Source organism: Sparus aurata, chromosome 13 (assembly GCF_900880675.1).
Source record: "Sparus aurata chromosome 13, fSpaAur1.1, whole genome shotgun sequence".
Taxonomy (NCBI): Eukaryota; Metazoa; Chordata; class Actinopteri; order Spariformes; family Sparidae; genus Sparus; species Sparus aurata.
In genome coordinates, this window is record NC_044199.1 from 34118356 (window position 1) to 34144317 (window position 25962).

At 40.5% G+C, this 25962-nt stretch overlaps 1 protein-coding gene across 2 annotated transcripts; it reads right to left on the reverse strand.

Moving 5' to 3' along the window:
- Positions 1-224: 224 nt before the first annotated feature.
- On the reverse strand, positions 225-19892 carry LOC115594399 (uncharacterized). Of its 2 annotated transcripts, XM_030438459.1 has the most exons (4): positions 19453-19892; positions 17928-18133; positions 1365-1482; positions 225-908 (listed from the first exon to the last, which is right to left on the reverse strand). In XM_030438459.1, exons 1-4 carry the CDS (start codon positions 19834-19836, stop codon positions 735-737), a joined length of 882 nt encoding a protein of 293 aa, XP_030294319.1. In that variant the 5' UTR covers positions 19837-19892; the 3' UTR covers positions 225-734. The 2 variants fall into 2 exon arrangements, with proteins under 2 accessions (XP_030294319.1, XP_030294320.1); XM_030438460.1 differs by lacking the exons at positions 225-908; positions 1365-1482 and adding an exon at positions 17459-17648.
- Positions 19893-25962: the final 6070 nt, after the last annotated feature.

The following is a 25962-nucleotide window of genomic DNA, read 5'->3' on the forward strand; positions in this document are numbered from 1 at the left end:
AGATATGTTTATTATAATGTTCAATGTGTAAATCCTCACATTAAAACATTTCAGCCAACTGTCACATCACAACATGTATAGTAAACCAGTGAATGTTTGACTTTTTGATTCAATTTAACAAACATTCACAATGTTTCCATAAATAAGGACCCAAACAGAAGAAACACCTGCAGGAAGGTGAGGAACAAAAAGCTTTATCTTTATTAAATAAAGCCAGAAAACAAGCACACAGAATCCAAAGTCTAAAAACAGAAGCAACAAAAGGCCGATAACAAAACAGGAGAAAAGAAAAAGCAATCCTCCCTGTCTGTAGGTGTTATGCTAATTACACTCATGCAATCTGTCCTGTTAGGATGTTAATGAGGTGACTTCAGCACCTCTGGAGGAGGAACAGCCAAGTTAATAGTGAAGTGACCTCAGAACTGAAATATCATGTAAGATATTTATGGCTAAAAGACAAACTAACCACAACTACAGCAAACTACAAACCACAACTGAATATATTTGGTGAGTAATGAGTTCTGGATTAATTATTATAATTATTGTCATTATTATTTTTACTGGTCATATTTAGACTATACTTGTTTTACAGCTGTTAGTATTTCTCATGTTCATATTTTAAACAAATTCCCCTCTGGGATTAATAAAGTATTCTGATTCTGAAGATTTCATTTTTATAATTGTTGTTATTGTTGCAGCTTCTGTGCGTCTTCATACTGACAGACGACAGATACTTAATTTAGCGGCTCAGCTCTCTGCAGTGGTGACGAGTCGTCAGGCCACAGTTCCCTGACTGTCTCTTCAGCGTCTGAGAAGTCCTGAAATTCCCAAGGCTTCACGATTAGAGGATATGCTCCGCGACAGTACTTGAGGTTCTGTCTCAGTTGGGCAGAATCAAACTTCAGCACCTAAAACAGAAACAGAGAAGAAGATGACGAGCAGTGATGAAGGAGTTTGGTTCAGCAGTCTGTCCACTCGTCAGAGCTCCAGGAGCAGAGGCTGTTTTAATGTTCATAACACACAAACTGAGCTGACCTGCCTTCTAATAATGAAGCTTGTAAACAGCATAAAGTAACGTTGGAAGTGGAGCTGAACCGACATGTTCTCACCTCCTCTCAGCTCGGAGACAACGGACGTGTTATACAACACAAAACATATGACAATGATTGTATCTGTATTATCACAGAAAACCAGTGAAATAAATCAAAACAAACAAAAAGTTAATAATTCTGTTGAAGATTATTTAGTTTTTTACCTTCTTGAATGAAAAAATATTCCCTCCCCATCACTTTTAAATAAAATCGTCACTTTTAAGTGAAATACTGAGAACTAGACAGAAATAAATAATAAATAAATAAAGGTACCTGTCTGTCCACATGCAGGGCGACAGCAACATGATCCCAAACATAAAACTCTTTGCGAGATGGCTCCACCTTCCTCACTTCCATCTGGTTTTCATCAGGTCTCTTGACCAACTCATACCTGAGAGAAAACAGAGACAAAGAAAAGATCTGAAGCTTCGACTCATGTCAACGATCACTGCTCCGTTACTGCAGCTATGGCAGCTGAAGAGAGCCGACCAGAAATCACATCCTCCAGGTTACACAAGGAAGAGAATTCAGAGTCTCTCAGCTGTAGACCATGTGACTAGTTTAATATGTTCAGAAAATGATGCTAAAAAATAAAAAAACTCTGATGTCATTGTTTATTCAGTATTTCTGTCCACAGACCTTCACAGGTGAAACACCTGGATGTAAAACATCTGAACACTGAACCCAAAGATCTGAGAGACGTCCTGTAACAAGTCAACTTCTTACTGCTTCAGCTGTGTGACTGTATTTCTCAGCTAATCCAGGATAATTTTAAAGTTGACTTATCTTAAAAAGTAGAATTTTCCGAACCCATTAAAGAATAAGAAATTGTAATCTTAAAGGTAACGAGTAACTAAAGCTGTTAAACAGATGTAGTGGAGTAAATGATCAATGTTTGTGTCGAAAAAAGTATGAAAGTTTAAAGTTGGACAAAATGTTAGACCCAAATAAAGTTCAAGTACTTCAGTACTTAAGAACAGTGTTTCTCACCTGTGTGTCTCACACATGGCCTCAGGCCTCCAGATGAAGCGGCCATCTTTGTAGGAGCAGACAGAGTTTGGGTCGTCAGTCAGCAGAGGACGATCTGACAACTGCTCCTGATTGGCTGGGCTGTGGACCAGTATAACATACATCACTTCCTGTTTGTACTGGACGGTCTCGTACACCCGCATGATGGGCTGAGTGCCGGAGCAACACTGTAACAATAAAAGAAATGTATCACAAATTCATTCATCAAGGTTCCTGTTAATGTCCCGACAACAACGACAGACAACATCGACTCTCCTTCTTTCTCTTTAAAGAAGCACTACGTAGTTTTAGAAAAGAAACTGAGAGTTCTGATATTTACAATGTGAATGAGGTAACAATACAAACTTTTGTCCATAAGTGAATCAACAAGCTGTTCTCATTTCTTCAACTAAACTACGGACTGCTCCTTTCAGTAATCTGCTACCTGCTGGCTGTAGGCCTCCAGCACCTCCTCCAGGGGGAAGGTGAAGCGGTACGAGCCCAGCCTGGAGAGCTTGGAGAAGGCCGGGGAGGTGGCAAACTTCCCCAGGAAGCTCTGCTGCACCTGGACCTGCTCCTCCGTCCGGTCGGGGTAGGTCGTCTCCAGGAGCCTCCTCTCAGCTGATGTGATGTCATCAGGCGTCACAGCCAGACTCCACCACACCAGAGAGCCTCCATGTGGGCTCTTGAAGCCGTTATCCCTCCAGATGCCACATTATCCATCTCTGTCTTTGTCATGTTTCAGGTGAGTCACATGAAACTCTGGTCGGGGGTATAATGGGATGTTTTCTTTGAGGAGATATCGGTTCTCAAATCCTTTGCTTCCTCTTTCAAATCTGTCAGCTTCAAGCGCCGACCTTCCCAACATTGTTCCTTATGTCCTCTGCTGTTTGTCCCTGTCTCCAGTCCCGGCCCTGAGTAATTTGGTGCCCTAGGCAAAATCTCAGCCGGCGCCTCCTTGCATCGCAGTCAATTTCACAATCAATGTTCATACACTCACACAGAAACTGCATGTAAATATTCAAGATTTTATTTCTTTTAAGTAAAAAATATCACACCAAATAAAAACTGAGAAAAGAAACAAGTGATAAAAATACAATATAAATAAAATACTGTGCAAACATATTGTCTCTCAGCTTTAGAGTGCCGTCTCTCTCTTATCTATTGTCAGCTGCTTTGCAAAACGACCTCCAACTCCTCCATGTAGCCATGTGGGTTTTGTGCTCCCGGCTATCCTCATGAACCTTCAGCAAGTGGCTTGCATTGTTCCGGTCCTTTAGTCCTTCCTTATTAAGTCTGTATTCTTTTGGAGAAAACATTTAGCAGCAGAAGCAGTGCGAGCTATCATTTCTGTTTGAGTTTATCAGCCAGCTTCTTTGATGTTTTTCAGTACTGAATAAGACTCTGTCACAAAAGTTATGTTGACACTCTCCCATCTTTGTTTTGGGGAAATGTGTAACTGCTTTTTTATTTGAAATGGTCCTCTATGAACTAACTCTCATCTCACTGTGTCAGTTAGAAGAGATGTCCAGTCAGCAGGTCTGTTGGTGCCTTTAGTCCTGATGCTGTGTCACTGTGATGGGGAAATATTTTAAAAGTGCATCTGAAGAGAGAAGAGAAGAATATGTGACCACTGCATGTTACATTTTTATAAAAAAAAAAACAGATTGGTGCGTGCCATACATAAGACTCATTTAGACTAAATGTGATGAGATTCATTCAACTTTTTTGTCATTGAAAAGCAATTCAGTCTAACCAGAGTAGAAGTGCAGTGTATCCATTTTGCCTATGAAAGATATGGGAAAGCTAAGGTGTATTAACAGTAGCCCTTTTTGGATAGAAAAGGCGGCACATTTGCTTCAAGGTAAGGTCGGTAATGTGCCGGCCTGTCTTTCTAAAACCGAGGCGTAATATTCCTCCTTTTCCAAAAGCCGCCTCTGAGGTAGGCGTAAACATGTGACGTGACGTGAAGCTCGAAGTTGGGCTGTGAACGGTGACATGTCTTCAAAATAAGAGCTTTACATTGCACCCCATTGGAGTTTAGAACTGGGTTCTTAGCGGGGATTTTAATGTGAAAGTAGCGACCGTCCTTAAATTGTCGCTACAACAACAAGCTAACAGAACCAAACAGCTACAGAGACCGAGGAGGCGCTAGCATCTCCTGGATCTCAGCAGCTGTCCAGTTGTTCATCTTAATGTCCGCGGATGAAATGATGGACTGACTGCTTTGATCAGCTGTTTCCTGGTTTTAAAACTCCCCGGCTGTGGGTCACACAACAGTGCAGGTCATCGTCACCTCCGCCCACCTCACGCAGAGGCTGGCACATTTCCGCCTCGTTTTTAGATAGCAGGCGAGGCGGAAATAAGTGTACCCTCCGAGGCGGAAAATCGGCTACCACAACAGACCTCCAATTTGCCGCCCTCTGTCTAAAACCGCGAACCGAGCCGCCAAAAGGACGGGCAGATTGGCGGCTTGGTGCTCTGTCTAAAAATGGCTAGTAATACACTTTAACTGCACTTTAACACTGACGTTACTTTAACAAACATAAACTGTGACACAATAAACCAAAGAGGATGGAAAACTAACAGCAGTTAACTGACATACAAGCAGGAAAGACACCTGTAATAACACCTGAACAGGTCTAACGTAAACTTTCCAAACGTCCCTGATGAATTTAAGGTGGAGTAACATTAACACACGTCGGCTCAGCTTACTGATTATTAAACAATGCTGCTATCGTCCAAAGTAAGCTAACAAGCTAACACTCTGCTCCAACAACGATCATTAAACTATTAATTTCATTCACTTCATCACATTGATGTTACTGTACCTGTATCTTCTTCATGTTTTCCTTCCTCTTCTTTCCTTCTTTTCCTTCACTAGTTGCCGGATGTCTTCAGTCTTTTGGACCTTGTGGTTCTGCTACAGTATCAGTAAATCTCTCTCTGGGTCTTGGGGTATCGGTCAGGTCAGATTGGCCTCGGTCGCCTCTCGACCCGCCCCCCTCACAGAGGACAGGTACAGTACAGAGAACTGGGAACCAGAAAAAAAGGCCTTTCTGTTAAATAATAGTCCTTGCAATGACGTTATATTGCTGTGGGCTTATATAATATTTTGAAATATTGGAAGCAATGGCACTGATGATATATATATACATGTTCAACATTTTTATTATTATATTTTTTTTCTCCCCCAGTTTTCGGCGCCCCCCGCGGATGACGGCGCCCCTAGCATTTGCCTATACTGCCTATGCCCAGGGCCCTTATGGAGCCAGAACGGTGACTTTAAAATTTGGCATCCAAAAAAAAAAATTGGCATTGAAAACAAAACCAGTACTGAAAAAGGAAACATTGTCATTGAAACATTTGCACAGAAACCATTGTATTGGCATTGAAACAAGTATTGGCACTGAGAAAAGAAACCAATTAAAATAATTCAAATCTGAAAATCTTTTCATTTTATTTTATTGGGATTTTTTTGTATTTTTCAATGACAATCTTTAGATTTTTTCTTCATGTCACTTTTTTTCAGTGACAGGTTTTTTTTTTTTTACAATGTCAGTTTTTTTTTCAGTGTCACTGATTTTCAGTTTCAACTTTCTGTCACTGTTTTGGCATCGAGAGGGGCCTGAGGGAGGGACCATTCAGTGGTTTTGTTTTTCAATGCCAATTTTTTTTTTGGATGCCAAATTTTAAAGTCACCGTTCTGGCTCCATAGGCTCTGCCTGTCTCCATGGTCCTTTACTGCTTCATTATCTGCTCGCTCATTTGTGGTCACAAGAGAAGTGATCTCTGATCTCAACAGGGAATTAAACATTAACTGCTGAAGAGGCGTTGCTCTGTGTGAGACACCATGTGGTGGGGAGAGATAAGAAGGGCTCTAAAGTGCATTTTCAAATTTACAGCAACACATCCAGTAGCTGATGTATGTCATACAACTGTAAAGTCACTGTAGAACTACACAGCAGGGTACACTTGTTTTTGCCCACGGTGAAATACACTAATATACTTTATGAACTGTTACTTGTACAACCAACTGTATTTATAACAATAAACTACTGTTATTAACATTGGCCCTCATCCTCCTCTGTAATAAATGCTACATGAAGACAGCTCTTTAAAGTTTATTTTGAAATAATTATATGTTAGGTTCATTTAATCATGGGGGATAGAGCACATTTAGTTTGAATACTTTTAAAATACTTTTAATCCCACTGTAAATACTTTTACCAGTACCATTTTCAAGGCAGGACTGGTACTTGCAACAGAGTATTTCTAAAGTGTAGTATTAGTACTTTCACTGCAGTAAAGGATCTAAATACTTCTTCCATTACTGCAGCGTGAAGCTCCAGTGAGGACCAGCAGGCGGCAGCATCGTCACATGACTGACTTCTGACTGCAGACATGTTCAGTCTGCAGCACAAACTCAGTTTGGATCTTTATTGATCATTTCATCGGTTCATCTTTTATCAATCACACACGACAAAAGTGATGGTAAGTAAAGTTTGAGGTACTTGTACTGTGTTTCTATTTTTTACAACTTTATACTTTTACTCCTCCACATTTATCTGACAGCTGTGTGACTGTTGCTACGGCGACAGATACATGATTCATAATTTGGGATTAAATGACCAAACTGGAGTAAAATACTGTTTACATGTTGAAGGAACAGTTCACCCAAAAATCTAAAACAAGCCATTATTCAGACTCCATGTTTCTACTGAAAGACAGAAAGAAATTCATGTAGATCATTTGCTGAATTAACAAGAAGGTCCAAATAATGCAGAATGAGTCAGAGACAGAGTTTCACAGAGTTTATAAAGTGTCTCCAACTCAACAACTCACTAAACTGACACATTTGTTAAGGGAGTCTGGGGACTTTCTCCACGGGGAGAAAGAAGGAGCCTATATTGTTACTGTTTAGTGTCTTTGTAACATGTGACATGTTTCGATCAATAACATGTTTCTTCTTTCATAAATGGAGTGTAAATGGTGAAATCAGTGTAAACAGTGTGTTCAAACAGCTGATCAATGTTGGCAGGTAAGACTTTAGCACTTTAGACACAGAAGCAGACAGGCTGGTACCAGCGCCGTCGTATAGGGGAGAAAGGTGATGACAATTCTAAGGGCCCACAGCCCGCTATAGGGCCCACACAAAGCCCCCAGTAGCCTCTATGACAAAATGGTTATGCATACACTGAACTAATATATATTCATACGAATGAATCCGAATTAAAACAAAGCCACAAGTCATACAATATTCTAATTTTAATCATTTCAATAACCCCCTTAGCCCCTTCTTAAAAAACACGGTTCGTTCTTCCCATGGTTCTTCCTCATCGGAATTAAGTGAGCGCGAGCGAACTCCAGCAGGGTTAGGATGCCCCACAACAAGCACAAGTCCGGACAGGCGGACACCAGAGAAGAGTTGAGAAGGAGGCCAGGAGTAGAAGCAGCAGAGCAGGGGCCCAGGACATCAACAACTTATTTTCTAAGAATGGTGAGAGTAAAACTACCGAGGGCGGCTGAAACAATTAGCCTACCTGTTCATTAATTTAATGTCTGTAACATTACCTTTGACGGGGCGCAGGCTGGAGCCTACGTTAGCTGTCATCTGGCCGCGCTACACTCTGGACAAGTCGCCAGTTCATTGTAGAGCAACGGTTCCTAGAGTAGCTATAACTGAGCGTGACTAATTTAGGGGCTACTACAGTGACTGTGTGTTTCACACATATCACTGTCGGACAGTGCTCCGGTATGCGCCCATTCAGAGGCTGCATTGAATTGTATTATGACGCATTCAAGTTCTACTCAGTAATTATGAGCATCTGACGAAGATCAGTTACGTTATCATGATGTGTTCAATGTGGTCTTGTAAAATGTGTTATTAGTGGGACATTTGAATAGCCTAAATACAAAAAAGTTAAATGTTCAAAGATTTGTTTGTTTTCATAGCAGTATAAAATAAAAGACACCATAATAGCTGACAACAACAAAGTAAACAAGACTATTTAGAATTCTGGACAGTTTACACCGACTTTTGAATGGTCTAAAAATATTTTTTGCCTGGTAAAGTGAAGCTGTCCACCTAGAGCTGTGGTACTAAGAAGCCCATTTAGATTTTGTCCAAGAATAGGTTAGTTCTGCATCAGTTTCTCCATTAAAAATAACATATAATGTTTACAATATATATAATGGAACAATAAACCTTTATGCTCTGCTGCTCCAGAATCAGCAGTAGCTGCTTCATCTGAGTTTGACCCCACAGCAGACGCTCAGCCCAGCAGTCCAGTGATGCCTTTGATGGTGAGTGAGTGATGTACACACTGGTTGGCTGTTTTGGTTTATTAGTGACCCACTACCTATTTGTTGAGTGGTTAATTGAAAATGTATTTGCAATCAGAGGTGTAATAACGTGTTGCAAATCAGTGAAATGAGAATAAGACAACTAATAATACATCATTTACATAATCATACTCTGACTTGTTAAGTCGTTAATCGTAAAAAAGGAAACAAATTGGGTGTATTACACCAGGCACTGTCAAGAATACTGAAAAACAAGAAAATTGAAGGTGGCAATGAATGGGGTAGAGGGGCCCACACCGATATTCTTTCAGGGGGCCCAGAATTCCTAGCAACTGCCCTGGCTGGTACAGACATGCTGCCACAAACTGACACTTTTTACAAGGAGACAAACAACTTCAGCTGAAAGATTTAATGCTGAATTTACAACAAGGACACAATGACTTAGAATCTGTCACAGACACATTTTCACTACGTTAGAAAGTTTGTTATAACTCAACAACTCTTAAAATCGCATGATTTGTTAATGGAGTCTGGTGATGTTGTGGTAACTGGTTCAAGCCAAAGAGTGATCCTGTAGACACGTGACCCACTCGCTCTACTTTCCTGAGTCACTTAAACACCAGTCTCCGGATGATTGGTGCTCCATGTAGCAGAGGTGGGGGACTCGAGTCACATGACTTGACTCGAGTCGGACTCAAGTCGCAAATTTGAGGACTTGAGACTTACTTGACTAACACCGATGAAAAACTTGACTTGACTTTTACTTGGCATTAATAACTTGAGACTTGACTTAGACTTGACACAGATGACTCGAAAGTCTTGGCTTTTCTTTATTTCTTTTTTTGGCGCATATTGAGATGTTAGTTCCGTTTTTGATACTTTGCCCCTCTGCCACTGTATGACGTGCTGCGTGCCAGAGTGGCACTGTGGCCGACAGGATCAGGGGAGGAGAGGCAGCATGAGGGAAGCTCTGAAAATCATCACATTTGGATTCAAAGATTTTTTCATGTCTGGGTGATTTTGGCCGCCGCCTTGGTTAAAGCGTGTGTGTGTTTCAGATATAGCGTCTTCAGTGCGCACAGACATTATTTCAAATGAAGGCGTGCATTTACGCGCTCACAACCCAACACGACACCGTACTGGCACACATTCGGTTTGACGCACTTGTTTTTTCGTTCACGTCCGCAACGGACCTGCTTCTCCCTCCGCCTCTGAGATGTAGAGTGTGTTTTATAGAAGAGAAACACACATTTCAGGACAGAACAGACATGTCTTGTGATTTTCAGCCTCCTTTTCTAGCGGGGGAGGGGAACAATACCTGAGAGTAACATTCTCAGCTGTCAGGATGAGCAGTATGCTGCAGTCCCAGGGTTGATATTAATCTAATCTTATTCTTGTATTTATGGATTTGAAAAACAATTCTAAAATTACTATGCACATACATCCAATTATTTACTAACCACCCTCTTCTGTTTACTGTGTCAACAGATATGAAGAATACATTCATACGGACTTCTTGTGACTTGTTTGACCTTAGCCATGACTCCACTTGACTTGCTTGACTTTCATCAATAGTAACTTTGGGCTTGCTTGAGACTTGAAGGTTAAGACTTGTGACTTGCTTATGACTTGCATGTATGTGACTTACTCCCACCTCTGATCATAAGGATAATCATAAACTTAGCTCTTCATTCAGACGTTCAACTAGATTTTACAGTGTTACAGTCCGGAAATTAAGCAGGGATCACAGCCTGATCTGAATCTCATCTTGGTCCATTCTTGTCCATTTATGTAAAACAAGTCTGTAACATCTCCACAGTCACAATTAGATATAAAATACAAGTCAACCTCTGAACGTCTAATGTTTGAAAGTGAAGCTTTTAAGGTTTTACTTCCAAAGGCATCAAGCTGAGCATTACCAACGCATTTTACCTTGAAGTTTAACATATCTGGAGGTGGATGTTCAAAGGAGTAAAGTGTAGTAGCGGTGCACACTCCAAAAGCAGGTAAAAGGATTGTGCGCATTTGTTGGGTGCATCATGAGAACACTTTGAATTGGGACACCCTTCGCCGCGGCATAGTGACTAAATCGCACTTCAAATGCGCACTCGAAGTGTGCAGACCCTGAATTGGGACACAGCCAGAGTTTGGGTCGTCAGTCAGCAGAGAACGGTCTGAGAAAAGAGAAGAGGAAAGTATGTTCCCACACTGAACAGGTGTGGTACTGTCCAGTTGAGTCATGTTGTGCTTAACATTAACAGGGAAGTTGGATTAAATTTGGCAATCAATTATGATGAGTGATTATCATTAATAATTATTAATGATATATTTCATCATTATCATTTATTATGATAAATAATAGGATCTAATTTACTTGAGATTGCCTCGCGAGCACAACCCTTGAAGAAGGGAAAATATAGCCAAGTCAATAATTCAGACTCATAAAAAGTACTAAACTGTCAGTTTGTATCTCTGATCAATAATTAACTTAAACCTTAGAACCACAATAACTATAACAGCTTGGTGTTGAAGGTTCTCAGTCATCCACGTCATGGTAATTCTAGGTGCTGTATCGTAATCAACTGGACCCGATACAGTTTCTTGAACTCGTTTCATTTCTCATCCAAGAGGCTTCTTCAGTTCTCAGTAACTGGAGGAGACGCAGGCTTTTAAACTATGTGTGAGATTGTCCTCAGTGTGGGAGTGTCATTAAACAGTGTGGGAGTGTCCAAACAGAGTTGTTAAGGACACTTGTGGGTCGTTGACCCAGCCGGCCTTCATGTGCATTGCTAGGTGAGTCCAGGTGTGAATGGTTGTTAAGCTGTCTGAGGGAACTCAGTACAGGATTGTAGGTGGTTGATAAGTGATGTCTTAGTCCACCTCCTCTGTTCAATGACGACTGTTCCAGTTTGACATAGATGGATTCTTTTAGTCCTCTCAAACCATCCGTCTTCTCTGGGCATGAATGACGATGACGATTTTCTCGTCTCCTTCTCTCTGTCTGCTATGGATCTGTAAGAGGTTTTGACAAAGGTCCGGTTTGGGTAGCCACAGGTTTTAAGTGCTCCCTTGATGTGTTTCTCTTCCTTCTCCTTCCTCTCTGTCTTTGTGGACACAGTCTCAGCCTGATGGTTTAGGGTTCTGGTGACCCCCAGCTGGTGCTCCAGTGAGTGGTGAGAGTCCAACAGAAAGTATTGATCTGTGTGCAGGTTTTTAACCCTAACCCAAGAAACTATAAGATGGTGAAGAAACGCCTGCTACAGGACAGCACTCTGTCCAGCAGAACCAACTTCGTCCCAGACCACATTTGTGCCCTACTTGCCCTCTGTGTGACGACAACCTTCTTCCAGTACAGTGGAGGTTTCTACAGACAGAAGCACGCAATGGAATTAAAAAACTGAATAAATATCTTAATTTTAAGCCCAGAGCCAATTTTCTAGGCCCTTGCTTGAAAATTGCATATCCATAATAAAATGAGTACATCTCTGCAACCACAAGGTTTATTGAATACTTTTGGTGTCATGGGAAAGGGAACACTTGTTGAGATGTGTAATTATCAGTATATGCGTTACTGGTGAATAGTAAATGAAGATGGCACACAGCAAAAATTCAATAACTTTTAGTCTTGCCTAAAACAAAAGCACTTTCAGGGTGTGTATCCCTTAGAAATATTGCTGCCAAAGCTCTAAATTTCAATCCGTAGAGTCCCAGTCCGTACGACGTTGTCAGGCAGGGGGTTAAGGGAAGACCATGGAAAAGGTGGACCCAAATGCAGTTACGCACGAGAGGCAAGGATATGGGGAAACAAAAGGCGAGCTTTATTTAAAAGCTGAACACAAAAACAGAAGCAGACAAAACGGGGGCAAGAGGCAAAGTAACAAAAGAAAGCTAGGCAAAGTAGCAACCAAAAACAGCAAGACAAAGTACAAACAAAATAGCACAAAGTTCAAATCAAAAGCTTCAAATCAAAAGGCAAAATGCAAAACTCAAGTCCAAAAACACATACCGTGGGGGAACAAGGAACAGACAGGAGCAGGCACATGAATGGGAGCATGGACAAAGACAGAAGCTGACAAATACAATGACCAGACAAGGAGTGAAGGGAACACAGAGACTAAATACACAGACACTGATGACAAGACGAGGAACAGGTGAGGTGGACCAACAGGTGAGATAACGAAGGGGAGGAGCACATGAGAACATGAAGGGAACAAAGCAATAGACAGAGGGAGCCAGAGGGAACATAGGAAAATACACAGGAGAACTTAAAGGACACATGAGGGCATGGGAAAAACAAGACACAAGACAAGAAACAAAGACATGGAAATCAAATACAAGAAACCACAAGACAAAACCAGACAAGAACACAACAAACAGATCTACAGTCATGACAGACGTGCAGGCTGTGCAGCGCTTGTCATGCTTCCCCCCCGGGTCCTAAAGCCCGTTGGAGATGACCAGATTGTTTTGAATCTAACACAACACATGGGGCTTCCAGGAAGCAATGTGGATTTACCAATGAAACAAACTTTTCACGGCAAAACAGCCAATTCTGCATCCGTTTTTTTTTTTTATTCCTCTCAGCTTTCAACTGTGTCCACCGTTCAAATGCCACTCCTATATAGACCCTCGCTTTGCCTCGAATTTTATCTTGGCGTTTTTGTGATTCATAACGAGGACTTTTAGATTTCGTTGCCTCCGCCCTTGTAGCTCAGTTGTACCTGGCAACCTGTGGTTGCTTGGCAGCTGAGACTCTACTGACTGCAATGATTTGTAGACTGCGGTGGGTGGCGCCACATGCCAAAACATGATTTCAAAACATCAACATGATTTGCGGTCTGCAAAAGATTATTTTTAATGCGAACATTTTGGCTGTACTGTTGTTGCTGGTGAGTTCAGTATTTTATATGAACATTATGACTGAGTCTCTTTGACATATTAGGTTGATTTTACGGCCAGTTGCTTTAGATTTCTTACATATTGTACCTTTAAAGTCTTCCAATTGGGGCACCTTGGGGTTTTAAGGGTTAAAAGGAAAAAGCAAAAGGTCGCTTCAAATAAAAACTTGAAACAACAGATTGCAGACGGCATCAGACACCACAACTTTTATATTTTGGGAAATAAATACCAGCAGACTGTTGTTGGAGAAATGTGCCAAACTGATTAATGTCCTCATGTGATGTCACTCGAGTCAGCGTCTTGTTATAAAGGAAACACGCGTTGATGTGTGTACGACAGAAGTGATCTTACCACAACTCTGCAGCTCCTCACATGCTACTAGCAGAACACACTGCAATCTGACACCCAGCTGAAAGAGAAAGAGTTGCATTGTGGGTAATGTAGTCACCATTTATTTTTAACTCTTGTATCTGCTCTGATCAGAAAGCTCAACTGACAAAGCCTGAAAGTGAAGAAAAGAAAAAACAAGCTTCCAACAAAGTTCTCCCAAGTCTCTTAAAGGAGAACTTCGGTCGATTTAAACATGCAGCTTCATTGCTCAAGCTACCCTTGACTTGCCAGTACTGAAGACGCAAACAAATTTGGTCCAGCCATTACAGAGCTCCGTGAACGGAGATGTAGCATTGAACGCTAACAGCATGGGGTCAGAACTTTACACTGTGTTTTAACCGTCTTAACATGCTCCACATCTCACACCAGAAGTTATGCAACATCAGCAGACACCTTAGCACACAGCACGGTAGCGTGTATGACTCAAACTGAATAAAAAAGTAGTTAAAACAGTGTGTTTGTGCAAGGAGCTACTTACCTGTTTGTTGACATCCGCGTCTTCCGGTAGCTAGACCAAACTAGTCAATCCGTCGAGCGTGCACTTACTCCCTCACTGGCGGAGACGGAAACGTATTCCAGCATTTTCGTGTTTATGTTCATAATGTACATGTCCATGTTACAGCCTGTCATGAGCCATGAGCCTTACAATAGCCTGTTTAGGCTGTTAAGTGCACACTCGATGGATATGCTAGTTTGGTCTAGCTACCGGAACACACGGATGTCAACAAACAGGTAAGTAGCTGCTTGCACAAACACACTATTTTAACTACTTTTTTATTCAGTTTGAGTCATACACACTACAGTGCTGTGTGCTAAGGTGTCTGCTGATGTTGCATAACTTTTGGTGTGAGATGTGGAGCATGTTAAGATGCTTAAAACACAGCGTGAAGTTCTGACCCCATGCTGTTAGCGTTCAATGCTACATCTCCGTTCACGGAGCTCTGTAATGGCTGGACCAAATTTGTTCGCGTCTTCGGTACTGGCAAGTCAAGGGTAGCTTGAGCAATGAAGCTGCATGTTTAAATCGACCGAAGTTCTCCTTTAAATTAATAAAGTATTTCATATGAAAAGTCTGAATTATAAGTAGTAACTACAGCTTTTAAATAAATTGTTCAAACCACAAACATAAATATGTACTTAAATAAAGTATCGGGTGTTAGTCTGAATGACTTTGTAGTCATCACAGAAATAAAACAAATTATGTGTTTATTATCGAATCATTATTTTATGTCTTTCCTTTAAATATAAGCTCAAAGAACCACTGCAGACGTTAAACATGTTAACTGGATCTCTTTATTACACAGAATGACTCTGATGCTCCATCGGTGACCAGCAGGTGGCAGCATCCTTATAGAATGAAAACCAGTTTGGGTTCTTATTGATCGTTTGTCTTTAATCACTCACACAAACTGCTGGAAGCTCAGAAGACTACGGTGCTGGAAGGTAAAGTCTGAGGTATTTGTACTGCGTTGTTGAAATAAACAAATAAATAAATAAAAGTAACTCCATATTGTCTTGAATAATTATATTGAACCAGGAAACACGTTGTTTCAGATGGAAGGAGCCTCCGTGAGCTGCTGTCCTCTCAGACTCACAGCGTCTGACACAAACACACTCCAGGTTTTCTGATCTTATAGCTGAAAATTCACTTTGTGCTGCTGACGACAAACAATCTGTTCTTTCTGATTAACATCACATTTCCGTCTCCTGGATCCACACACTTTACATATATTAAAATTTGTCTCAGATATTCTGTCAGTGTGACTTGTAAACTGTGGTTTTGTTGTTCTGTTCTGTTCATGTGACAGCTAAGAAAAGGCACATTTCATTAAATAGAGGCTTCCAATAAAATATATTCAACTTTGGCTCAGATTTAAACATGAATGATTATAAATGTCTAACATCTCTATAATCCATCAGATCAGCAGTTTCACAGATCTCTCAGCTGATTGATACTTTTATAAAAAAACTTTCAAGTGTATTCTTTGTACTTCAGTGGATTAGTGTGCAGGAAAACAACACAACAGTATTACATCAGCACTTCCTGATATTAAAACAATTTAAAAATAAGACGAGTGCTCGAAATTCAACTGGTGTAAGTAATAACGACGTAGCAGCACTGAATGGAGCAGCTGCAGTGGAGAGTTCAGCTGAGGGGGAGTGATGCGTCTGTGTTAGAGTTAATGTAGCTCAGGAGGTAGAGCAGGTTGTCTAGTCGTTGGAAGGTTGCTGGTTCGATTCCCGGCTCCCCCCAGCTCCATGTCAAAGTGTCCTTGAGCAAGATACTGAACTCCAAACCTCCTGATGAGCAGCTGGCGCGTTCAGTGTATGAATGTGTGTGTGAATGTGGCGAGTGATCAGTAGACTGTAGACCATTCGTACCAAACGTGTCTTCACATTTGCATTATATGATCGTTAGCCACCTGTCGCATCAGCAGGTGAGTTATTACAGTCGACACGGCTGCCAACAATCGACTGCAGTCAGAGTCACACCGCTGGATAGATTTAAGGACATCTGGAAACATTTCCAGGTGTTTTCTTGGCGACCAATGTCAACCGAACATCTCCATTTGTGACTGTCGTGACCAAAACAGGCATTTTAATCCGAACCATGATGTTTCCTAAACCTCAAAAAGTGTATTTTGAGCACACAGGTGTGACGAGAGAGAAATATAAAATTCAGTCTAAACAAACGTAATGTTACAACATAAAGAAACGTTCAGCTTGAACTTGTGGTTTTGCAGAAATGTGCGTAGCTAAGATTCAACTTCAGCTTCTGTCCATTAATCACTGGATCTGTGATTCGTCTTTGTGCTAATCAGCATTTGATGTTATTGTTATCTAATGATCTGAAGACAACCAGAAGGGATGTCAGGTTGCGCCCATACTCACTACTGTACACTATTAAACATGAGTTAATCTTGCTCATGCTCCTGTATCGAGGTCATGTTTCCAATTATCAGAAATGTGCAGAAGACAAACTCTGACTTAGCTGTGAAGCTCTTTTCGGTGGTGATGGAGCGTTGGGGTATAATTTCATTACTATCGCTTTAGCTTCTGGGAAGTCATCAAACTTGTAACGAGGTATAATTGAAGGTTTTGCTCTGCTGCAGTACTTGAGGTTCTGTCTCAAACGGTAAGAATCAAAGTTCAGCACCTGAAACAGAAAAAGAGAAGATGGTGACGAGCAGAACAGCTGCAGGGTCGGGTCAGGGAGAGACTAGACTGTTAGCAGCCATGCTACATGCTAACTCAGATTATCACTGTTAGATAACAGTGTAATAACAGAGTCTAGAAACCACAATGTTACAGTAGAGTTCAGGACAAAAAAGCAGATTTCAACACTTATTCTCCATCATTTCAACAAAGATCAGAATCAGAATCAGAAATCCTTTAATGTCCCGCAGATGGGGAAATTTGTTTGTTGTTGTTTGTTTGATAAAAACTGTAATTTCTGTTAGAATAACTACATTTCCCATGAGGCTCTGATGTCATGCCTGAGGCTAATGGCACGTTCACATCAGGTTATTTGTTATTGAGTGTTTGGAGCTCTTCTTCTCTTTCAGCGGGAGGTTCAGATGTATTTATCACAGCAACTCTTTCAAGACGTAGCTCACCTGAATTAAAGTGCTGAAAAGGCAAACTGAGTGCTGAAATGTGTCTGATTCAAAGGATCAGAGCCGCCATAAATGTCCAGAACCTGCAGATCCACCTCGGACATCTCAGCCAATTTATCTTTGCAATATGTACGAGCTGATCCGGTGTCAGTTTCAGTTTTCTACAAAGACTAAGAAGGTGGTGTGACCGTCTGTAAAGAGAAGAGTGAGCAGTGAAGGCACCTGTCTGTCCACATGCAGGGCGATGGCAACATGATCCCAAACATAAAACTGAGGGTAAGACACCACCTCCCTCACTCCCATCTGGTTTTCATCAGGTCTCAGGACCAACTCACACCTGAGACAAGACAGAGAAAGAAGAGCAAACTGAACCAAACAGACTGAAACGTTTCTCCTAACAACAGGATGGACTTCATGGCCTTTAACAAACACAAACAATACTTTTTATATAATTGTCACACATTTTACTTTAATGCATGGATTTACCTTGTTATCTTCTCTGTTTATATCTTATTAAAATACCTCTATAGTGAGAGATTTCTGTTCCAGAGGGAGCAGCTCTAACATACCATTTTCTACTCGGCAAGAGTTTCTAATTCTGTTTTCTCGTTCTCACCTGTGTGTCTCACACATGGCCTCAGGCTTCCAAACGAAGCAGCCATCTCTGTAGGAGCAGACAGAGTTTGGGTCGTCAGTCAGCAGAGGACGGTCTGACAACAGCTCATCACTAACTGGACTGTGGACCAGCACCGCGTACATCACCTCCTGTTTGTACAGGACAGTCTTGAAGACCCGCATGATGGGCTGAGCGCCGGAGCAAAACTGGAACGATAAAAGAGGTTTTAGTAGAAGAGTCATCACAAATACATTCACCAAGGTTCCTGTTAATGTACTTATGTTTAAATTAGAGATGCATGATATGGATTTTTTTCAGCCGATACCGATAATAATTTCACATTTCTTTATTTTGAAAATAAGTTCACAACCTGTCGTTTCTGCCCCTGAGGGTAAAAAGGCTATGATGCAGCGGGCAGAAATGGATTATCTATTATTCATAGCTTTAAGAAGACTGTGTGACATCAACAGCCAGTTTTATTCACAGCCAACATCGCTTACCAGTGTTATTCCAATCTATATTCTGATATCAGGTTTGTTTGGGCTATGGAGTGACTACAAATGTATTCAAGATTCTTGTTTCATGTTGTTGACAAGCAGTATTGAAGTCATATCACTTCTGATCACTCCATAAACCAGATAATATTGTCAACAGCCATGAAAAATATCAATGGTTCCGTGTTTCTAGGAATCACATGTATAAATCAGGCTGTGAATGATGAACAAAGTCCTCTGTTAAAGCCGTCAGAATGTAGAGAGGAATAAAACTGGACAGTTTGTAAGTGCAGCTGAAGAGATTTTATCATTTAAAATCTAATAAAATGTAAAATTCCAACATTTTTGGACATAAAATTGTGAATTAGGTAGAGATTTAAACGACTAGATAAAACTTCATTAATTGATTACTTACATTATTATTATTCATGACAAGATGCTGTCCATACTAGACAACACCCACCACCCTCTGCACAACACCGTCACCAGGCAGAGGAGTGTGTTCAGTGGCAGACTGTTGTCCCAGTCCAGCTCCAACAGACTCAATAATAGACAATGGATCATTTCTACCTCTATTTGCACTGTTTCACTTTCATTTGCACTGTCAACCATTTTGCACTGTTTACTGCAGCTACTGTTCATTTTATATTCATTTTATATATATATAAAATGAATATAAATAGCCATTATATATATATACTGTATATATATATATAATGGCTACATAAAATTGTGAATTAGGTAGAGATTTAAACTACTGGATAAAACTTCACAAGTTGATTACTTACATTATTATTATTCATGACAAGTTTTCTGATATTTCATGTTTAAATATGCCAATGAGGTTATCTAACTAAAAATGTAGGAAATGGTAAAAAAAAACATCCGGAACAGAAATCTGAACTAAAATAAACACATCAATTTATATTTGATCGTGTTTTCTTTCCACTTTTCTGAAAGAAAAATCTCTAAATTGATGAGTGCATAATAAATAACCGCTCACAACGTATTGTTCATCTGACCCTCAGTACCTGCTGGCTGTAGGCCTCCAGCACCTCCTCCAGGGGGAAGGTGAAGCGGTATGAGCCCAGTCTGGAGCGCTCGGAGAAGGACGGGGAGGTGGCAAACTTCCCCAGGAAGCTCTGCTGCATCTGGACCTGCTCCTGCGTCCGGTCGGGGTAGGTCGTCTCCAGGAGCCTCGTCTCAGCTGATGTGATGTCATCAGGCGCCACAGCCAGACTCCACCACACCAGAGAGTCTCCATGTGGGTTCTTGAAGCCGTTATCCCTCCAGATGCCACATAATCCATCTCTGTCTGTGTCGTGTTTCAGATGAGACAGATGAAACTCTGGTCGCGGACATGCAGGGATGTTTTCTTTGAAGAGGTATTTGCTTTTCAAACCCTTTGCTTTCATTTTCAAATCCTTCAGCTTCAGGTGCAAACTTTCAAAAACACGTTCCTCATATCCTCTCCTGTTGAACAGTCTCTTCATGGTCAGAAGAGGAATTATTTAAAAGTAATAATCAAAAAAATTAAAAAGACTAGAATTCATGATAATCCTTCTGTCTCGTCTGTCTTTGAGTGATCTCTGATCTCTTTAGGGAAATAAAGACAAACTCCACCCCAGAGGCGTGCATCGCCCAAATAAAACTGCTTTATCAGTGGTTAATCAGAGAGTCAGGAAGCAGTGTCTACCTGTGATGTCTGTGGAAACTTTGTGATGTCGACCAACACAAAGAGCATCAGATCAGATCATCTAAATGAATGAAACATGAACAAAAGTCTGGCTGTTTTTAGACATTTTGAATGTTACATGTTATATATCTAAAGATGCTTCATGTGATTCTGGAGAAAGATACAAGATTGTTGGTCATCAAATCCTGATTCTTTAGAATAACCCAACACGAAAATATTTCACAATGAGGACATGATGACACAACAATCCTTCCTTCACCAGAATCGCACTAAGCACCTGTTCCTGTTTGTGTCCGGCTCGTTTACGTGATTAAATTCTTGTGATTTTATTCATTGAACCCACTTCAAGATAAAACCACATCAGACAGGTACAATCACCAAAATAAACAAGAAATTATGAAGTTCTGTCGACTCACCAATGACGTCTTCTCTTCTATCCATTTCAGTACAATACTGAGCCAAAACACAATATTCATGATTAAATGGTGATAAAACAGCAACAAACTGCGATCGTTGATACTTGATACGTTGAAAATTCTTTTACCTGCCCCCAAAGATGGCTGCCGACCTCTGACCTGTACTATGGAAATTATGTGAACAAAGCTGTCTCAAAGTTAGTGTAAATAAGGAAATAAAGAACTATGAATAGTTTTTGCCCCTGTAACACTCAGGCAGGGGATTTAGAAGCCACAAAATGGAGTTTTGTGCCAGGGACCTGGATATTTCCTCATTTTCAGTCATACTGTTTTCTAATTTGAACTTGGACCATGTAAGACCATAATGACGTGGACTCATTGTGTTTTACAGCTAAAAGTGGCAGTTGCAGCTGATCTGCTGGCTGATTTTTGCATTTAAGAGATTCAGGCGTGAAACGATTAATAATTCTGTGTGTTCAGATTCCTATAGATCAATGACAGAAGCACTAACAGAGCTTCTGACTGTTTGGAAAAAAATATCAGACACACTTCAACAACAACTTTGAATGTACTTTGGGCTGAATGGGAGAGATGTTTTTGTATAATCATACATGCATTTTCAGGAATGATGACAGGTTTAATAATGAAAGTGTCAGCTCTGGGTTCATACAAAATACAAAACAACAGGACAACTATCTGTGGGAGTCTCCCACCGAAATTGATTGGTGTGTGTGTGTTTGTGCAAGTGTAGTGCAGTTTAGCAAATAAATCTAACCAAACATAACCAAACAAAAGCCCTGCATGCCGGGAAGGAGAGAGCAAATTAGAGAGAGAGAGAGAGAGAAATGATTTGATTGCCAGGTTATATAGGGAGGAGGGGCCCAGTCTGGTCAGGTTTAGGAAGAGTGAGGAGAACATGTTTTGTCCTGGTTCTGGCGCCACGAACATAATTTTATTCACATTGTAGAAATGTTGATATGTATGATACTTACAAATTTGAACAATTTTGTTGAATGAGCCACTGAAGTAAAACAATAAGTGCACTTAATCCAGAGCAGGACATCATACAAGGGAAAAGAAACTATGAACTGCCGTTGTTTTTGTGACTTCCACTTTGCATTATTCTACCATCCATCACTGCAACTTGTTTTCATACAACCAAATAAAATTAATTTAAATCTGTATTTGCCTAAAGCAAAAACTCCACCAGCAGCCAAGAGCCAACAACCACAGCTTTCTTATTTGACTTAGAAAGATTCATGTTAGAGAATCAGAATCATCGACCACACGTGTACGCACACAAGGACTCAGCAGAGGAGTCAAAAGTCCACACAGTGTTTCCTCCAGTAGAAGTTCAGATAGTTTTGTAAAAACAGACAGTTAAAAGTAGAAATACCAATTCAACTTCTTTACACCTTCTCTCTTTACTTCTCTCTCAAGCAGATTTATGGTCAATGCTAACTTAAGCTCACTCCATAATGATATAATTCAAGGACTATTAAACTTGCAGGTCGTTGCAGGGAGGTGGAATTGGTTGCAGGGCAGGTGTGGTTATTAGAAACTTATAATTATTGACAGTAATTAGTCAAATCAAATTAATCAGAATTTACAAATTATTGTTCTTAAATAGTGCTATAACGATGGTTTACGATTGCCTCACACGGGGCACCATTGTTAGTATACGGACAGGGTGGGTCATAGAAAAAAAAAATATTGATAATGATTATTCAAATTAAATAAATCAGAATTTATAAAGGTAATGCTGTTCGTGACCTCAGAATTAAAGATAAACTAACCACTACAACACTACATTGAAAACTTTGAAATGGTTAATTCTTGATGATTGTGTGTACATTTTGCAATAAAGATGGTTTAAGGTTGCCTCACACGGGGCACCATTGGAGTTGGGGCTAGGGAAGAGATGGTTAATAGAAACTAATAATTAATAGTAATTATTCTGATTAAATTAATCAGAATGAATAAAGAATATAACTTGATAATCTGATGATGTTCAAATCAGCTCAAATCAGATTTTATTTATATAGCCCAAAATCACAGTCACATTGCCTCAGTGGGCTTTACAATCTGTACAGTGAACAACATCCTCTGTCCTTAGACCCTCGATTCGAGTGAGGAAAAACTTCACATATTTGACCCTTCGATCTTGTTACATGCTAACTGTGTTCCTCATTCCTTTCTGGATCCTGTCATCTGTGTCTGTATCCACTTCACTGTTTCCTGTATCTTCTGATCCTCATGGTTTGGTGTCTGATCATCTCATTCAGTCTGGTTCAGCTCACAAACTCAGAAGAGAGGGCTGCTGAGCCAGCGACCAAAGATCGAGTCTGCGTTTCAGCAAATATGAAACAGAGAAAGTCAGTTTTAACTTTACCAAGATATATGCTTGGGAGAAACAAGTGTTTATGACGTTTTGTTAATAAAAAAAAATGAAGCGACTGTGGCAGGTAGTCAAGGTGTGGAGAAATGTATTGCTGTAGGTGCTGGAGTGGCAGGAGTCAATTGATTACAGGAGGGGGCAGCAGAGTGAAGGCAATGAGAGCAGCAGTATACACTCCAACTCACTATTCTAGAATATATAATATATATATATATATATATATATATACATATATAATTATATATATATAATTTGAAACGGTAGTGGGCACAGAGCTGGACTCTCTGGTGACAGTGGCTGAAAGAACACGCTGCTGTCCATACTGCACAACACCTTCACCAGGCAGAGGAGTGTGTTCAGTGGCAGACTGCTGTCCCAGTCCAGCTCCACCAACAGACTCAATAATAGACAATGGACAATTTCTACCTCTATTTGCACTGTTTCACTTTCATTTGCACTGTTTACTGCAGCTACTGTTTATTTTATATTAATTTTATATATTATATATGTATATAATACTTTATATTTGATCTTTTATTCTATTTTTAATTCTATTCTTAAGGTTATGTCATGCCATTAAATTGACAGAGACGTGGGCTGTTTTCACCCAAAAGGGGGCGGGGCCTCCACAGTCCTCTCTCTCTTAACTGGAGATATACCAGTCACTGCCAGAATCAGCAGGATTAACAAGATCATGAAAAATTCCTCTAGGTCAAATATTTTAACCTTCTACTTGTCTTTTTACTCTTACTTTCGCAGGCCTGGGCTGCAGAAATCGTGATGTGAGTTCAAGGTCGGGGACACCTGGTGACGCAACCAGGAAACAGTCTGAAGACTAGACCGTCCCATTTAACAACGGTTGACATGGTCTTCAAAGGCCCCTCCAAAGGGCTGCATCCTTCTGAATTGGGACACAACTTTTATGTGGGCTCTCAAAGCTATTTTTCCACCTGATGCCACGTAATCCATATCGCTTTCTGTTGTGTTTCAGATGAGTCACATGGAACTCTAGTCGGGGGTTTTATGGGACGCGTTCTTTGAGGGGATATTGGTTCTTTAAACCTTTTGCTTCCTTTTTCAAATCTGTTAGCTTCAAGTGCCGACTTTCACAATAATGTTCCACATATCCTCTCCTGTTTCTCCGTGTCTTCATGGTCCAATGGGGGATGAAGTAGATGAAAAGACAAACTGAAAGTCTTTACAGTTATTTGATTATCTGCTCGATCGTCTCTGCTTACAAGAGATTTGATCTCTGATCTCAACAGGGAAGTAGATTAACTACAATGGAGAGTTGTTCACTATGTGCTTTTTAAAACTGTGTTTTACATATGCAAATCTCCCTGGACTCAAAGTACACTATTCAAGATGAAAGTCAGACCAGTTAAACCAGAAGCAGATCAGCGATGTGTGACGGTCATGTTGAACAGCTCAAATCTGTTTGCTCACCTGTCCACATCAGGTGTGGCTGCTACTCCCCTCACACACTAATCAGACAACAGATCAGACTGAGGTGTAGATCTTAATGTTCTTAATCACTCTTAATGTAAATTAGTGAGACGAGAGCCCATCAGACTGTGTCAGACAGAGAAACACTTCCTGTTTCACTGGAAGGAACCTAAAAAAGAAGGAAGGGTCATTACGTCACTGAATCTCTCTTTGAGGCCAGTTGGTATTGAAGTCTAGGGGAGATGATGGAGAAACACCCAACATATCTACGTCTATGATTCTGATGAAGGAAATGAAAGAACATTCTTCAGAGAGCAGGTTCAAACACTCGAGTTCACAATGTAACTGCAGTCTCATCAATGATATTTGGTCGGACCGGCCCTGTTTGGTCATGATATTATCAGCCCTGTCAATCATTTGAGGGGAAACATCAGTGATTAGACTTCAGAACAACTGTCACAAAGCAAGATCCAGTGATGTAATGACCCTCCTGTCTTTGATAGGTTCTTTGTTACACTGCAGGCCGGAGAAAGACAAGAACCAAAACCTCCAACAGCAGCTCAACTCTTCCAACACTAACCAGAAGAAATAACTCACACAGTGGAATCAAACTTTCTGCCCTTCTCTGTTTGTGTAACACCTTGTAAGACACTGTTCCACCCACATTCCTTAAGAAGGCTCACCTTGATGTTATTTATGTGACATCATGCCACGTTGTGAGTTGTATTAAAATAAATATGAGCTGTCATGCCACTGTCAGATTTTACAGTTTGCTCTTCTGGACCCAGGATCTTACAGGCATCTTCCCCCAGAAGAAACAAAATGTGTTGGCCAGACTTCAGCTAATGTCACAGTTGAGAAGAAATTCCTGTTACTTGTGTCTTTGACAAAAGTTCCTGATAAATTGTTTCAGGTTTTCTGTTGATTTTTCACTTCATGCACATGCAGGAAGGTACAGAACAAAAAGCTTTACCTTTATTAAATAAAGCCATAAATCTAACATACAGAATCCAAAGTCCAAAAATAGAAGCAACAAAAGGCCGATAATAAAACAGGAGAAAAGGAAAAGCAAACAAAGTACAAACAGGGAAGAACATCGAGCCGTGCAGGTACTGTAGAGCCTGAGAGGCCCTTTCATCACCGCTTGATAATTATTATAATTATTGTCATTATTATTCATATTTAATTATTATAGTTTTTGTTATTGCTGTAGCTTCTGTACATCTTCATGTCTGACAGACACTTAATTCAGCGGCTCAACTCTCTCCAGTGGTGACGAGTCGTCAGGCCACAGTTTCCTGACTTTCTCTTCAGCTTGTTGGAAGTCCTCAAATTCCCAGGGCTTCACAATTCGACGATATGCATCGCTGCAGTACTTGAGGTTCTGTCTCAGTCGGGCAGGATCAACCTTCAGCACCTAAAACAGAGACAGAAAAGAAGATAACATATAACACACAAACTGAGCTGACCTGCCTTCTAATAATGAAGCTTGTAAACAGCATAAAGTAACGTTGGAAGTGGAGCTGAACCGACATGTTCTCACCTCCTCTCAGCTCGGAGACAACGGACGCGTTATACAACACAA

Excerpts from the sequence above, each read along its gene's own strand:
- LOC115594399 (XM_030438459.1), bottom strand. The coding sequence starts at position 19,836 with ATGAAAGCAAAGGGTTTGAAAAGCAAATACCTCTTCAAAGAAAACATC. Across the intron at positions 1,483-17,927 it reads GCCATGTGTGAGACACACAG|GTATGAGTTGGTCAAGAGAC; the intron begins GTGAGAACGAGA and ends GTTTTCTCTCAG. Across the intron at positions 909-1,364 it reads CCCTGCATGTGGACAGACAG|GTGCTGAAGTTTGATTCTGC; the intron begins GTACCTTTATTT and ends TTTCTGTTTTAG.